The 18,242-nt window shown below is 32.8% G+C and overlaps 1 protein-coding gene across 1 annotated transcript in view; it reads left to right on the top strand.

The window, feature by feature from the left end:
* The window catches only part of Lipi (lipase I), a 56,831-nt gene that overhangs the window by 622 nt on the left and 37,967 nt on the right, over positions 1-18,242 (top strand). The window contains exons 2-3 of the mRNA XM_008835819.1: positions 14,852-15,237; positions 17,563-17,671. Of these exons, the coding sequence (XP_008834041.1) occupies positions 14,852-15,237; positions 17,563-17,671 (495 nt within the window). The remainder of the gene's footprint in view (positions 1-14,851; positions 15,238-17,562; positions 17,672-18,242) is intronic.

The raw sequence follows: 18,242 nt of genomic DNA, 5'->3' as shown, positions 1-18,242 counted from the left end.
TAAATCACTAAGATTTTAAAGTTAAGTTATTCTACCAAGCCTAGTCTACATAGCGAGTTCCAGGTCAGCTAGAGCTACAGGGAGACTGTCTCAAAAAATAAAAGTTATTCTTAAAATACCTTTTGAAGGAATGCATACATATGTAGATGCTGCTACAAGAGATGATTAAAATTAAAGTTGATTTATCTTGGAAGGTTCCCAAGAGAAGTTTTTGACAATGACAGCTAATATTTCTGTGGACTCTAAGAGGCAGTTGAACTTGAGAAAACAGCCCATATCAAAGAATCCTTGGAAAATGTCTACAAAGAATTATAAAATCATCCTGTAACGATCATTCAGTAATGAGAACAGGATTTGATTTTTAGTTTGGTGCAGTTTAAATTCAGGAGGTGAGTTTATACTTCAAACAATTACTTTCCAAAGGAAAGAACACATTTAAGGGAAACCGAATTTCTCCTTTAAATCTTGCCGTACCATGTTGTATGAGGTGTGACACATGACATGTTTAGATTCTGATTATGTTTAAGGAATGGATTGACTAAATAGGATTACTTCATCTGATGGTTATTTTCTGATTGCTTCTTAGGTGTCAGGAACTGTTTTTAGGCCTGAGAACAAACATCTACATACAAATCTGCATAGTGGGAGAGACAGACTTTCTATAGATACAAATATATGTATCAGTAACTTTAGTATTTACCTTTGGTTATTACTTCACAAATCCATAAATATTATTTCTTTGTATTTCCTGTGATCACAATAAATGTAGCAGGGTAAGAAGAAGTTAAGGTAAATAAATGCATAATAAACAGCAAATGTGTGTTATCAAGTTAATGAACAACTGGAAGTTTCCATTATGTGTAAATCTCTTTATTTACCTTTCAAATCTCATCCAAACCAATGTTTTTCTCCTTCATTTTGTAAAATTCCAGTGTTTACATATAAACTTACACGTCATAAAGCTTTGTGTTTCCAAATAATTAATGATCCCATCATATTGTTTATGGAGATTTGAGCCATTCTTTGTAAAAAAAATATGAATGATTTTGATGTTTTAACAAACCCCCTTCTCTTTGGCTCTATATACATTTATGGTCATTATATTTCTAATGTTCTTATTCAATGTTCTAATATCTGAAATTCAGCTCATACACTTGGATGTTTGCACAAAATTTGATCTCAATAGCTCATTTTTATGGTGCAAGGATACTGCTTTTCTAACTCACATTGCATGCACGAATGATAATCTAGCAAAAGTTAAAAATAAGTCTCTTTGCTTTTAGTGTTCATTGGTCCATTAGTCACATATGAAGCTTTAATGGGATAGGTGCATAGAATATTCTATAAAAAAATTAGACTTTATTAGGATGCCTAATACTTCTCCTGTATGAACACATCAAAAGTTTAAACATATAAATACATAAGCATGCATAAATACATATGCATACACACGTGTGTATACATGTATATATATATAATGTACATGTATATGTACTTATACAGAGATAAATGATAGATGAATGGTAACATGGATGAATGGATAGATAGATAGATAGATAGATAGATAGATAGATAGATGGATGACTAAATTCACTTTGGTATCTGAGTCCAGGAAGTATATCCTGTTAGGAATTCCTGAACTATGCAATCCAGAATAGCTAGCTGTCCCACATATGTGGTAGCATAGCTCTTTCAAGTTACACTCTTACAAACTCTTCTTGCTATGAGTCAATGTATAAAAATCGGTACCTAATACAGTTCCTGACACATATGTGGATTATAATAAATATCTGTTGAGACAGTGGTATTTGAAAGAATGTCTTTACTGTGTACAGCTAAGCCTATGCCTGGATTTCCCTAGGTACTTGGCAAAAGTTGTATAAGCAGATGTACAAATCTACTGAATGAAATAATAAGTGGAGAAAGTCAGCAAAAATAACTAATAAAGGCTCATAGTATATGCTTTTTAATTGATTTCATTTTGTCTATATGTAAACAGTTATTAACAGTTGAGTGTGGTGGAGACTACATTAACTGATGATTAGCAAAGATATTATAATAGAGGCATCTTTCAAAATAAAGTCTCAAAAAGACATGGACTTAGTGATGACATCTTATCAGTTGTTATATTTCCTGATTTAAAAGTGAGTATATCATGTCTGGATTTCTGAAACTTAACTCTAAACCTGAGTAGTTTCTGATAATCTATGATGGAAATAAAACATGCTGTTCTTACCATATCACTGGAGCTTTCCTGAAATGTGTGTTTTCTAAAAATAAATTATGTTTTTACACTTGCAATTTGTGTATACAGACCAACCTTATTTTTTTTTTTTGCTTTCAAATCTGTTGCTGAGAAAGAAAATTAGAGAGATAGAAGTAAGTGACATTGCTATCATGTTAAAAGCAATCTTTTCAAATTTTAGTCTCAAGAGACTAGAATTTAGAATTTTGCAATAGTCACTGTTCTAGAGGCATAGTGACATACACATGAAGAGCTTGACAGCTTCATGGTTGCAGACTGCATTATTGATTTTAAGGTATGTGAAGAACTTAGTTTGTAATCAAGATGAACACAAAATACAACTTTTCCTAACTCCTTCCATTTCTGGCATTTCTAAAACACATTTTTTTCACTAAGTTTTCCATAATTATATCTTCTTAGACCACTTCTGAAATCCTGAGGTAAAGGGATAAAGAAGTTTACAATTAAAAGTTTTCATTCCCTTAAATTCAACTTGGATAGCTGAACATTTGTTTGTGAGTAATTGCAAAATCTTTGACTAAAAAAATGATCTCCTAACCACAAACCAGTGGGAGACAGCAAACTACCTCACCTACTGCAACAGAAGGAGGAGCAAAAGTATTTCTGCAGTGAAGTCTGAGACACTCCTATCTCAGGGGAACTTACCGAATTACGGAATTTCTTTTTGGATGACTCCCAGTGTTTCTTTTACTGTTTTTTATTCCAAATGAGAATATACATTTTTCTGTGTTTGATGTGCTGGGTAAGAGCTGGTAAGATGCTTATTAATAACCTATCTTTAAAAAAGTGCCAGTAAAATAATTAATAATGTTTGTATTTTGATATGACATCATAGTATGAAAAATAAATTATGATTATGGGAAATTTTTACCAAACTGGATTGCTATGAAGAAGATATGTGTGTATACATACATATATATATATGTGTGTATGTATTTGCTAATTTGAAATGCTATTATTTTATTATTTATGAGATCAGTAATGAAAAAAATTTCAAAGACTATGTAAGTAGGGAGTAAGTAGGATAAAGAACATATAAAGAATAATTAAGTAGGAAGAAATTAGTTCAAAGTTTGAAAATTATGACTGAATATGGATTTTGTTTCCATTTTATTAATCTGTGAAGCCTTATTTATGAAGGATATTCTTGCATAGATAATTCGTTACAAAGCAAACAAACTGCTAATACCAGAGAGGTTTTTTTTTTCTTGTTTCATATAACAAAAGCCCCAAACTGGCTATGATAATAAGGAAGAACCATAATTCTGTTTTTAGGTGTATGGTAACAAAGTTTACTAATTTTAGTAATATGACTACTTTATGGTTGAACAACTTGTTCTACCATGAAGTGGAACTACTTGGATCTAGTAGAACAGGTCATTCTAATTTATGTTAATGAAAACAGGAGCAAATTTAAAAGTCATGATGATTAGTTATTTGTTGAAATTTTTTGAAAGATTACTTTCATTAAATTCAAATGTCTTCCTAAAAATTTCTGAATATACACTCCAAAAACATTAAAATACCAACTACAGATTAAAATTATTGTTTAAAGTTTCATTTGTGTGTTTCATCTAATCATGATTTTTTTAAATGTTTGAATTTTGTATTCAAATACAGAATCTAGATTCTATACAGTCTATAGTGCATATTTTACTCTTTTGGAAGTGTTTTAATGGGTATTTTCTGTTTGTATAATGAATGGTTATTAGCATTTTGATTTGAAATCCAGAAAAGTTTGAAGTCTTGGCCTCTATTCTCATGTGTCCTTCTAGTAGCAGAGCTCAAGTCATTTTGATACATAGTTATACAAATTTTGGGGGCAGACTGTCTGAGAGTATTGTTTTGTCTAGAATTAGCTAGTTGCCTAAGTTTTCAACTGGGAAAACACAGATACTTTTGCTAAATGTATTTTTGTTTCTGTTGAACTTTTAACTTATATATAATGACTACTAAATTAGGAAAAGCAATACTTTTAGTATTAAAACAGCAAAGAGAAAATAAGGAAATTAAAGTATTTTGTAATTTTGTAATTTATGTGCACTGTTAAGTTTTCCTCATTTCCCTGAAATCTCCAGTTGACTGGGGAATATTGTTTGCTTTTCAGTAGATTATTTAATGTAGTTATCTTTCATTCACCTTGCACTTGATTCTTTCCTTACTAAACATTCTATGTTATATCAGGTCTCACTTATGAACTGTGAACTCACTGAAAACATTCTGAACAACTGAGATTACTCAAGCATTTAAAAAATTATGTATAGAATGTACTACAAATTTCAAGATATCTAAACAAATTTTATATGGATATTTATCTACACGTGCATTTAAATAATATGCATAAATATTCTTAGAGCAGTTGTTAACTCATAGTACTTGCTTAAATTGCAGGGGATATTTTTTGTTACCATTGTTCATGTAGTGAGGGTAGGAAAAAAATTCCCTAAGAGGCCAGATAAGAAATCATTTAAGTGTTGTGGGTCGGAGTGTTTGTTGTTCCTAATTAGCTCTGTCATCTGAATGTGAAATCAGCCTTAGACTTAATGTGAACAGTTGGATGGGGGTGATTCTGTTTATAAAACTTTTTCCATGGACACTAAACTTTGAATTAGTTGCTATTTTCAAATGTCAAATATCTTTAACATTTTGATTTTTTCCTTTATTTAAAAGCATAAAAGTTGTTTTGCGGTTCCTGACTAGTTTTGACTCATCAGACATATTTTTCCAGCTCTTGTATTCCACAACTGTGGTAAAGATGCTCTGACAGTTCACACCTGAGGGAAACGAAATACTGAGAAATGGAAACCTAGACCTTGACCTGAGCTATGTGGTTCAAATCAGAATTTGTTAAAATCCAAATTTTTATCCATAGGCTAATGAGGAAATTCAAGATTCTGCAATTCTAATAAACTCTTGGGGTACCTGTGGGTAACATGATCTACACTTTGGGCAGAGTATAGGAAATAATGCAACCTTAATAGCCTGTTGGTAGGGCAGTGATCTTTCCAAACCCCCTTGGATTCTGAGTTTACTACCTCAACATAATCATTATATTTTCAATTTCTTTCTGATATGACAAGTGATTTATTCCTATTGACTTTTAAAACCAGCTACCCACAAACAGCTTTAATTTATGGAATCAAAGTGTCTTTAATAAAAAAAATAATATGAAAGAACATGGAATTTGCAATTTGTAATGCCCAGATTCATGTCCTGTTGGTTTTTTATCTAGGCCAAATTATTTAACCTCCAGGAACCTGTTTTCTCATTTAAAAATGATAATAATATTATATTATTTTACTGCATCATGAAACTCAAGGAGCATAAATGTGCCCGCTTGCCATTTATTAAACAATATAAACTAGGTTAGAATAACAGAGTGGTTGCTTTCAGATTGTCTACAAATTTAGGCCTTCATCCATGTGTTGTTCATGCACCATTTGTATCAAACTTTACTATTTAAAAAATGCAGATGTACTCCCCCAACTAAAAATCCATTAGAATTGTTTTAGGAAATTACATTCTGAACAAATTTGCCCAGCACCATTTTTGTTTTTGTTAATTTCTTGATTTAATATTTGTTAGAAACCTACATTTTTCTTTTGTAGCCAAATTCTTTGTCAAAAATTTCCAAAATCGAGGAATTGATCATGTATCTTGATTTCTCATATCCTTCTGTCAACAAGAAGTTTCAAAATGTCCTTTGATTGCTTCAGAACTAGAGAATTATAATTTCTTCTTGAATTTTGTGTTTAGTCACTAGCCTTGAGGAATTTTTCAAAGTTCTATCTGTAGTTTTGTGATTAACTATCTCTGTGATTGAACAAATCTGCATCTCAGCATCAAGTGGGCACACTGTTTCATGTCTGGAATTCACTTGACTCCAAATTATCTTTCTTCTTACTGCACTGAAATGAATAAGGAAACAAACTCCTGATGGAGTTTTATTTCTGCGGCTCAAATGTTTACATAATAAGTTGTGCCATTATATGCTACCCCTGCTTGCTTTTTGCCTTTCACCACACAGAGATGTAGTATTGATCCTTTTTACATGGCTTTAGGTCATTTGTTCTTTTAAACTTCACTTCCTTCTTATTAAAAACCAAGGGAAGGGATGGGAAGCATAGACCAACACAAGGTTGGCATGGAATGATTTCTAATAATGAGTCACTGTGATCACTGATGTGAGAAAATAATTTTGTTTTCAGAACCGGAGAAAGAAAGAGGGAGATTGGCATCCATTCTATTTGAAATGAAAGTCGAGTTTGAGGGCAGTATCAGAGGAAAATAGGTTAATTATTTCTATAATGAGTGCATTTTTTGGTGACTTTTTGTAGCCCTGTGTTCTTAACTTAGGTAACCTCACTGAAAGTTACCAGACAGATCACCTGTTCTCACTAGTTGGCCAAGCTAGAAAACAAGTTTGAGTTCAAAGAATAAAATAGCAGCAGATGGATCTCTTTCAACTTTTTCCATTTAAAGATGTGGAAATTATCCAGTTAAGTGAAATAAACCAGAGACAGGAAGTCCAACACCACATGATATAATTTAAAAAATGTTGGTGGCAAAGAAGATGAGCACAGAATACTGATTACAAAAAGCGGTAAAAGAGGAGGGATAAAGTATCAGATTAGGGGTAGTTTTCCCACAGATATAATGTTATAGCAAGATAGGAAGAATAAACTACATATTATACGTTAGGTTGATGGTAGTTAATGATAATGTGTTGTACATTTCAAGATAACAAGAAAATAGACTCTTGTTATCACTATAAATAAATGATAAATGAAAGGATGTATTTATGAATGAATGTCTCTTTTGATCTTTATACAAGGTATATACGTCTTGAAACATGCTGAACTAATTTCTCTATTACTTAATTATTCTTTTCCAAATAACAAAATACAAATAACAAATAATGAAAAACAACAAATATTTAAGTGTTCAATTCACAGGTTTTTATTTGTAATTTAAATATACTTTTAAACATGCTTTCTTTTACTTTTAAGCTGGCACCAATTTGTCTTTTTCATCAACTTTTCCTCCTCCAAGTTTGCACAGAGACCTTAACTTAGAATTGCACTGCACATATCAATTAATTTGGGTAGAACTGACTTTGTATCCATTTGGTATCATGGTACACCTCAGAGTTTAATCAAATCCTCTCTATTTTTATGTAAAGTCAATTTTGTTTTTAGTACTTATTTTATATGACCATATTATTTTTATTTTTATTCTAATCTTTTTGTATTTCCTTTCTTCTGGATTTCCTCCTTTTCTTCTAATTCGTCCTTCCCATTCTCTCTTGTCCTCTACTCTGCTACTTTCTCTTTCTTAAAGAAAATGTTTACTTTCAAATCAGAGACAATTTGTTTAAACTAGCTTAGAGGAAAATACTTTCTTATCTCCCATACCTGAAAAGTTTTGCCTTAAATGCCACTGAACCCAGGTACAGAAAACAAAACAAAACAAGCAGTATATGTTCCTTGAGTTCTTGAAAGAATGAAGCCACTTAACCTGTCAGTATCTACTATCAGCTCATTCCAAAGGACTCTAAAACTACTTGTTTGGATCACACATTCTGCCATGGCGTCCAATCCTAGGCCAATTGGGTGTTCAGATTTTCTTGAGCTAGTTTGAAAGAACACATGCATCATTAGATAACAAGGGCAAAAAAAAAAAAAAAATAGGAGGGCAATATTAATTTATGTTTATATTTCTGTGGTTATGAATACTTATACATTTATGTGTGTTGCTAAAGGCAGCCTAGCAAAAATCCCTGTGAATACTTTTTAAAAAATATTTTATTATTTTTATTTTATGTGTATGAGCGTATTGCCTGCACGTATATAAGTGACCCGTGTCATGCAATGCCGCGGAGGTCAGAAGAGGGCTTCGGATTCCCCTGGAACTGGAGTTAAGGAAGGTTTGTAGCCGCCATGTGGGTGCTGGGAATCGAACCCTGGTCCTCTGCAAGAACATATTGTCTTGCTTATATAAGGTAAACTATTCATTTTATACATATTTATACCAAACATTCTAACGTGTTTTTTTTTCAGTTACTGTCTTCATATTTTAGGGTAGAACATAATGCCACATGCAATAAAAATAAAATAAAATTATAATAATTATTATAATTTAATTTATACTGTGACTGTAAATGCCTTTCGAATTTCTCACCTTTAGAGGAGCTATGCCACAAAATTTTCCATATTAACAGGATAAGCACTATTAGTAGAAACTTGGTAGGATCTCATCATTTAATAAGCCATACTTCTTTTTTGTTTTGCTTTGGGTTTTTATACTTTTTTATTGAGTTTTTGCATTTTTTCATAAAGTACAATTTGATGGTACTTAGATCCCCTCTTCTATTCATACCTCTGCTGAGGAGCTATGCCACAAAATTTTCCATATTAACAGGATAAGCACTATTAGTAGAAACTTGGTAGGATCTCATCATTTAATAAGCCATACTTCTTTTTTGTTTTGCTTTGGGTTTTTATACTTTTTTATTGAGTTTTTGCATTTTTTCATAAAGTACAATTTGATGGTACTTAGATCCCCTCTTCTATTCATACCTCTGCTATTGTAATTCTTCTGATATAATATGTAAGGTTGTGTTCTTTTGATCTTGTTTCATGGCCTGTGTTTCTATGAGCATATTATTTAGGAATACTGATGATTTTAACTTGTATTAGTAATAAATGATCATTAATTCATATATCTCATATGCGCACATGAGTGTATGCATTTGTCCCATCTATTGTTGATATTAGTGTTATTCTGGATTTTTTAAAGTGATTTAAAATTAGCATGGCAGTATATATCTGTAATTCCAGTACTTAGGAAATCTTGGGCCATTACTGTGCTGTATAATTTAAAAATTTATTTTATTGAAGCATAATTGAAGTACAACAAAATGTGCAACCCTAACTAGACACTTTGATAAATTTTGAAATAAAGGCCTGTAATATATTACATATCATACATAGAAATTATATCAATCAATATATAAAACAAAGATATAGCCAAAACGTTGGTCCTTTGCAATTAAACCTTTCCCCAGTTCTGATTCCATATAACTCAAACCTCTTTTCAGATATTATAGATTAGACTTCTTTTCTTGAATCTCATACAAATGATTTTTTCCACTTTTAGAGTCTTTTTCTGTTGTTTCTGTTTGTCATAATATTTTTTGTGTGATTAAGTACTTTTAAATTATGTACTACTTCAGTAATATTAAATTAAATGTACATCTACAGCTCATTATTCTTATCTGTCTTGATGGGCATGCATGTTAATTTCAGGTTCGTTTGCAAAGCATGCTACTATGAATTTGTACATGTTTTTTGGTGAGGACACGTTTGCAGTGTTAATACCTAGAGGTGGAGATTTTTCATGTTCCCGTAAGTGCATTTTAGTATGCTAAAAAACTACCTCCATGTTTTCCAAAATACTTCATTATTTTCCCCACATGGGTGCTGCATGCATGTGGCACAGTTACACACATGCAGGCAAAACACTCATACATAAAAATACATTTTTAAGATTGCTTACCACCCTGTTTCTCTGTTAAAGTTGTATCATTTTGCTTTATGCTTTATGCTTTCTATGATCCCCTTTCAAATGTTTATTGTCTTTTTATATGTACACTGTTATACTTTTATATTTTTTAGTTTGTAGAAGTTTGTGCACTGCTTGACATGATGTAGCATTATCATTTCATACTTTCAGTACTTTTTGAAGCTCCTTTTTATTTTTGGAGTTAAAACATTGAAATTTCATGCTATATTCAATAGAGGACTTCTCTGTGTTATCTGGCTTTAAAGTTAGATCAACATTTATTTTCACATTCACTATCAATATTTTTTAATTACTTATTTAATAACCATAAAATTAGAAGAAGCATTTCATTACAACAGCATTGGCACACTCAACAACAATTTCCAGAGCTAAGATGCATCTCCCCGAAAACTGGCCATAAACCCTTAGGCTTACAGCTGAATCAACACAGTTATACAACACTGTACTCTGTACAAACCCTATAAGACATAAAATTAAATGAGGTTTTAAACTTTATAAAAGATCTCCATTTCATTATTAAAATACAATTTCATACAAAAAATTCATTTTTAATACAATTGACACTAAGATGCACATATGTTTCTAATCTCTATACATCTGATTATTACTAGTCACAATTGGCTACTTTCTGAGCCAGGTAGATTTCAGTGGTAATGTTTTTCACATCTACTAATTATTAAGGAACCAGTTTTTATATCAATATTTTATATAATGAATTTTTATGAATTTTGCATCTAATGAATCAAAAATTTTTATTTAAGAACCACAACCTCAGGTATAAGGAGATGACTCAGTGAGTAATAGTGCTTGTTCTTCGAGGATGAGGACCTGACTTAGAATATCCAGTACCTATGTAAGAAGCTGCACATGGCTATATGCACCTGTACCTCCAGCAATAGAGGGTGGAGCCAAGTGGATCTGGAGCATGTCCTGGCCCAGCTAGTCTAATTGAAATGGCTAGCTTCTGGTTCAGTGAGAGATCCTGTCTCAGGCAGTAATGTGGAGACTGATAAAGGAAGAGATTTGATTACTGCTCTGGAAGCAGTAATCACCTATATAGGTGCACCTATATGTATGCACCTATATATGTATGTGCATGGACTATACACATAGACACTAAACGTATAGCAGAGAGAGAGAGAGAGAGAGAGAGAGAGAGAGAGAGGAATCACAATCTCAAGAGTTCTAACATCATTTATGAATAGTGTCTTTCAAAAAATATATAAAATTATTAGTTTCCAAACTGCTCTACTTAAAAATCTCATTGACTGGGGCTGCAGAGATGGCTCAGTGGTTAGGAGCACTGGCTGCTCTTGCAGAAGACCTGGGTTCTGTTCCCAGAGCTCACATGGCAGCTAACAACTGTCTGTAACTTCAGTTTCAGTTGACCTCATGCCCTCCTCTGACCTCCCCAGGCATTGCACAATATGGGTGCACTTACACACATACAGACAATACAATCACACACATAACATAAAATAATAGTAATAATAAAAAAGTTTCATTGACTAAACTTCTATCTGTATAAATGTTTCAGAAGGAAAAATTTAAGTCATCATTCCTCTTTTGTAATCTGAATTTTCTGTCTTGATACTTTTAGGGTCTTACAATTTTTCATTGAAATCCAATTGAGTTTCTAGACATATTGTTAGTAAGTCTGATGAAGTGATTTTCTATACGTTGTGGTGAGCCTGTTCAGTTTGCAAGCCCTGGCATGCGATTATGTCCTTAATTAATGGAGCTGCTAACCTCTTCTCTCCCCCCAGCTGGCCATTCTATAGGAAAAGCACAGTTTTCAATCTGCATCATCATTCTTCATCCCATAGCTGTGTTCTCTACATAATCTCAATACCCCTTTCTTTCATTTATTCTTATAAGAAGAGATCTCAGTATTTTTGCCATTTTAATGTTTACTATGTAATTAAATTTAAATTCTTCCTTAATTGGAGTATCTAATTGTTCTCTTCTTTATCTGATCCTGTTGTTTCTTTCTAACTTCAAGTTTTCCTCTGAATAGCTTCCTTCTCCTGTGTTTGAAGATTTGTTTATTTTATTTTGTGTGTCCTAGTGCTTTGACTATATGCTTGTATGTGGACCATGTGTGTTCCTGGTGCCTGCAGAGGCCAGAAGAGATGTCTCATGCCCCAGAATTGGAGTCACAGACTGCTGCTGTCAGCCACCATGTGGGTGCTAGGAACCTAAACCAGTCCCTCTGCAAGAGCAGCAAGTGTTCTTAACTGCGGAGCCATCTTTCCAACCCTTGTTGCTAATTTTTGAAATGACATTTTCCTTGCATTCTAAATGAAGATGCTTTAGAAATTTCTGTAATTACTTCTGTATTTGATAATAGATAATAAATTTATCTGACGATTATTTTGGGTGAAGGTTTCTTTCCCTTTTAAAAAGCTTTTGTTTGTTACATATGTGGTTATATAAAAGAAAGCATTTTACAGCAACTGCTTTTTTATAATTGAATTTTTATGATTTTCATGCAATATAGTTTGGTGGTACTTAGATCCCTTCCTGTCTCCCCACGTCCCTCCATTTTCCCCTGCCAAATTTAATGTACTCTCATATATTTATAATATTACCAATAGAGTTTGTGTCCCCAAATATCCATTTGGGCATATCCACTGGGCCCACCAAGAATCCCATCCCTGTAAGACACTGATTCCTCACTTCCAGTAGCCAGCCATCAAGTGCCAAAAGTTCCTTATGTTGGGTTGGGATTTCTTACCCATTCCCCATGTCTATGCTGGGATTTTGTCTGCTTTGAGCATTTCTCAACTCTCACCAGAGAAGTTTATGAAGCAGATGGTCATTAACATAGAAATTCACAGCCAATGTTCAGAGAACTAGAGTGCACAGAACGTTTATCCTTGAATTGGACCTCTGCCTCCCAAGGCTCAGGGATCATTGCAGAAAAGGAGGAAAGATTATAAGAGCCAGAAGAGGTGATTGACAAGGAAACAGAGTCTTCCAGAAAGCTGGTTAGTTGTTCTTATTCCTTCCTATTTTTATCGGAGGAAGCGTGCTGGTTAATTTCTTAGGACTTATTCTAGGGCTAACGACTACTAAAGAACAGACCAGCAGTTTGGACTTACAGATAACATTTGGCTCTTGTCCATGCTCTATCTGATACATGGAGAAGATGTTTATGACCTTTATACAATTTGCTCAGTGCAGCGAATACTCAGCCATCATGGTTCAATCTGTTCCTCTCCACATCCTTGTTTTCTGGTACTTAGGGCATGTGCAGTATCCAAGTGTTAACTTTTCCAATTACATCTCAATTGCTGACCTTGGAATATCAATGCAGATATTGAATCTCTTTCAATGGCTCCCTTTCCTTCTTCTAAATGATTGTGTCAATAATGCATCTATACTTTCAAGACTAGAATTATTATAAACATATTTTGTTCAATATGAAAATAATATCTGTTAGTTCATTTCATTTTCCTTTACTAGGATTTAAGAATTTTAACCTCTAAGCTGATATTTACTAATGTTTCATGAGTATTTGATGTACACTGACACATTTCTTTCCTAAATAGTCTTAACAAACTAACATAGTAGAAGCAATACAAGCCTATATTCTCATAAAAACTTCTTGAAAAAACCTTTTGCGATTATATGCTTATTATGAAAAAAACCCACAATTCTGGAAAACCATAAAAAAGAAGTAAAAATAGTCATTATTTCACTGCCTAGCAATGACTACTTCTATTAAACTTTCTTAGTTATTTCATTGTCTGTCCTTCATCCTTCTAGGATGAATAGATGAATGGATAGATGGACAAATGGACAGACAAGTGGACAGACAGATTGACAGACGGGGAGATGTCCGATATTTTACAATTTATGTCATTATACACAATCCTTCAGAATTGATACAATTTTTTTTATCTCATTAATTCAAATCTCAGGGAAAAATAATTTCAAGATGTGTGTGATGTCACACACATATATAATTATAAAATACTATTTCATCAGTTTATGCTCTCAGCATTTATTTGTGTGAATATTTGTATATCTCCTGTCCCCTCCCCTCCCCTCCCTTCTCCTTTCCTCTCCTCTGCTCTTCCCTCTGTTCTGCTCTGCTCTCCTCTTCTCTCCTCTCTTCTCTCTCCTTCCCTCCTTCCCTCCTTCTCTTGCTCCCCATTATCAGGTTCTTGCTGTGTAATCAAGGCTAACCTTGAACCGGAGTTACTCCTACTTCAGCCTTCAAAGTGCCAGCATTACAGCAATGCCATAGAAGGATTTTTCTACATTTTAAAGTTGATAAGCAAAATGATACCTTATTTTGGTTTATATTAGTTTGGGGGTGTGAGATAAGTTTTTTTCCTAATGCTTATTTTTTATAAGTAAGTATTCTTCTGTAAAACATTTGTTAAAGTTTATGATCAGAGGCTGAAAAAATGGTCAAGAGCACTGGCTGCTCTTGCAGAGGAACTGAGTTTCAATCCCAGCACCCAGATGGCAGCTAACAACCTTCTGTAACTACAGTTACAGGGGATCCAACACCCTCCCCTGACCTCCTCGGGCATTGCATCACATACATGCAGGCAAAACACTCATACACATAAAATTAAAAAGTAAATAAATGTAATATTTTTAAAATTACAAAGGTTAATAAAGTTTGTGATCAATCAACACATTTACTATTGTACTTACTGGTTTATTAATAATAGCAGTGATTTCAGTCAGACCCTTTATGTTATTTTAAAATAAAATGCATTTGTCATTTAACCAATTACTTTTGTTCATATTTGTCATTATAATTTTTATTACTTCTTGTTCAAGACGTCTTTCTGCCTCATCATGCTTCAGCTTTAAACAATATAGTTGGTCAGTAAAGCATGCTAAATTGTTCATAAAACAATTAATTTCCCTACTATCCATGTTCAGTTCTGCTGTATAAAGTTATCCATCAAAAATCTAGTATGAATCCACTGCTCAGTTTGACTTTCTTTCTTTCTTTTTTTTTTTTTTACTTTTCAGAGTATAAAAAATCATGCCTTGAATTCTCCAAGCTAAGTATAAAGGATTCCTTAAGAGATTTGCTCTTTCCTAAAGTAAAAATAATTCTGATGTTGTATTCAAGGAATAATATAAACTGTGCCGAACCACTGTTTGAGCAAAATAACTCAATTAACATCCATTTCAACCCACAGAAGAAAACTGTTTTGATTATTCACGGGTATAGACCAATGGGCTCTACCCCTACATGGCTTTATAGGTTCCGGAAGACTCTGTTGAATGAAGAAGATATCAATGTAATAGTAGTAGATTGGAACCAGGGTGCTACAACTTTCCTTTACAGTAGAGCAGTTAAAAACACCAGAGCAGTTGCTGAGAGCCTGAGTTCATCCATTCAAAATCTTTTGGTAAGTTAGGAAATTTTAAATTATATATGTATATAATATACAATGTGTGATGCGATACCATGAAATTAACCCATTTTTATAAACATTCAGAATTCTTGCTTTGCTGTAATTTTGCAGCTATATGTTTTCTACCTTAAAGAATAATTCTATATTTAGATTTCATGTTTTTTAAAAATTATCTGAAAGTTTTGCTTTATATTTTATTGTAAATTATTGTAAAACAATAAAGCTTTTTTTTAAACCCTACCTATGCTGAATTCTAGAATGAAGTAGTGATCTGATGTGGGCCCCAGTCATGACTGTATTATTATTGCATTCTTTATACTTCTTTCCTAGGATAAGGCTAATATGTTTTGTGTTTAGTGAAATGGGAATTGGTTAATGTAAAAGGAAAACTTAGTTCAGAAAGCAGAACACTCTGCAAACTCTAAAGGCAGCCCTCAGTTTCATTTCAGTCTGGTTGGGGTTGAGATGGACCAAGTAAGTTCAAGGTCAGTTCTAGGTCATAGGTGTTTTGATTCTTGTTTACTAAGTCAATCCTTATGGTGTTCCACATTTGTTGCTGAGAGTTGATGGTGATAGGTCCTTCAGAGAACAAAGGTTACATTTGATTTGTGGGAAAATATTAGTATTGAAATCTACAAGAACGTCCAAACTGTGCTAAACTGAACAAATTCAACAAATCTAAACGCAACTTTCATTATTAGTTTTAGATCTTCAAATTTGGAGGAAACCTTACTATCCTTGGAGAGATGTGGAGATAATTGACCCAGAAGACATATTGATAATATATAAAACTGAATAATTGACTTTTTCCTGAATTTTAGTTGTCTTTAACTAATAAACAAGAGCCTCAAAATGTGAAAGAAGTAAGAATTAAGTAGAGAAGTTTAGGAAAAATAATATGTGATAAATTGCTTATGGCCCTTTAGCTTGTGAAAGACTTGTAGGAACAGGAAGATTTATATACATAGCACTGTAGTTAAGAGAAATATTCCCCAGATTTTCGACATTGCTCTTAGGAACTTGAAGAACCTGATTACTTTGTGCTGAGAAAGTCTCAGTTTCCTTTTCAATAGTGGCAAATGTTAAGCATTGTTTTTTGAACCTCCAGACTTATCATTGTGTAGCCTGGACCATTACTTGCTCACCAAACTCCTCTCAGCTCCCTGAGAATCTGGTGAAAAAAATAGCCACTCAGATAACTTTCAGTGCTGCCTACTTGAGGCTACCAGATGATCACATTGGACAGTGGACACTGTTCCCTATCACTATTCAGACTGTGATAAGGGAACCAATTTGAAATTCATAGAATTAATATTATCATATCTTAAGTAAGAGTGTCTTTTGCACTTTTAAAGGTTTATGATATAAGGTGAATAGATAAAACAGAGGAAAGTTAGCATACATTTTGGATTCAAACTAATCCAGACTTGTATCTTGGCCCATTTGAGCTGCTTTAATGAATACCATAAACTGATCTGTTAAAGAGATAAATTTATTTCTCACAGTTCTGTAAGCTGAGAAGTCCAAGAGCATGGGCCCAGCAGATTCTGGGTGTGGTGACGCTCACACCTAGTTCCTTGATGGCCTCATGTGGACATGTGAAAAGGCCACATGAGCTTCCTCAGGCCTTCTTTATCAAGACATTAATCCATTCTTGAATGTTTCAATCTCCTGATATCATCATCCCCACTAAGGCTCCACCTCCAGCAACCATGACACTAGGGGCTAGGGTTTACATATTCATTTGTGAGGACATAAACATTGAGAACTTAGTCACTGGAAATCCATCTTTTTTATATGTAGCTTTGTGCAAGTCTTTAAACTCTGGGCCTGTTTCCTTTCTCAAATAAACCTTAACTGAATGTTATTTAGAAAGTATTTAATAAGTATTAGAAACAGTTTTAAACAATTCAATAAAGATGATTAACATATGGGGAAAATAGGAATATTCAATATAAAAGGTTCAAGGTATAGCCAAGGTACCTAGCACAAAGTAAGCACCTAATCTTACCTATTATTACTATTTGCTCATAAAATACCTTGATAATTATTATTTTACAGATTTGATTCTACATACTAGGTGATAAAATTTAAATTTGTAAATACAATTTAATAATGCCACTAAATAGAGAAAAATTAGATATTTCATAGTGAAAACTAAATAAAGCTATGTTTGTTTCAAAATCATAAAGTTCCCTTTCTTACATCCCAGAAATAGAGTAAGTCAGAATCAAAAAAGAAGTTTAGAATGTTGATATATTAGCCACGATTTCTGTTTGCCACAAACTGAAAATATTACAATGCATTTTTCAATTACAGAATCATGGAGCATCGCTTGACAAATTTCATTTCATAGGTGTGAGCTTAGGGGCTCATATTAGTGGCTTTGTGGGAAAGATATTTCATGGTCAACTTGGAAGAATAACAGGTAACGTTTGTTTTATAAAATTATTGTTTTAGCACATTTTTCACACCAGTGGTTATTCTCTTTAAAATCTAACAGTTTCAACATTTAAACAATAAAAATTAAATGTGAACATTTGCTAATTCTAAATTCAATTATGTCTTGATTTTAGACTTCAAATTGTATTCAAGTTTTTATTTTAGACTATAAATTCTTCCTTAGTTATTAAGATGCACAGCAAAGCAAATATTGATTACTGTAATTCTAAATTTCAAAGACACATAAGACTATATGGGTGAATTTAGCCCATTAAATTAAAAACTGTTCAATTTGTTAGCTAAGAGTATAGCTATGTACTTAATCTTTTCCAAGCTTTGATCTATTTTAATGTTTTTAATCATGTGACTTGCGTGCTACACAATTCAGGAGTTGCTTCCAAGTTTGAGAGGTTCCAGTTCCCACTTTCACTCACATTGCTGTATAAACTTATTACACACAGAGCACACACCAGCCACAGAATGCTGACAAAGATTTCCATTCTGTTTTCTGGGTTTTTGAGCAATTTTACATATATATTATATACATAATATATATA

The sequence above is a fragment of the Nannospalax galili genome, unplaced genomic scaffold, assembly GCF_000622305.1.
Source record: "Nannospalax galili isolate Female #2095 unplaced genomic scaffold, S.galili_v1.0 scaffold338, whole genome shotgun sequence".
Classification (NCBI taxonomy): domain Eukaryota; kingdom Metazoa; phylum Chordata; class Mammalia; order Rodentia; family Spalacidae; genus Nannospalax; species Nannospalax galili.
Note: the sequence above shows the minus strand (reverse complement) of the source record. Positions and strands in the feature narration are given on the sequence as shown.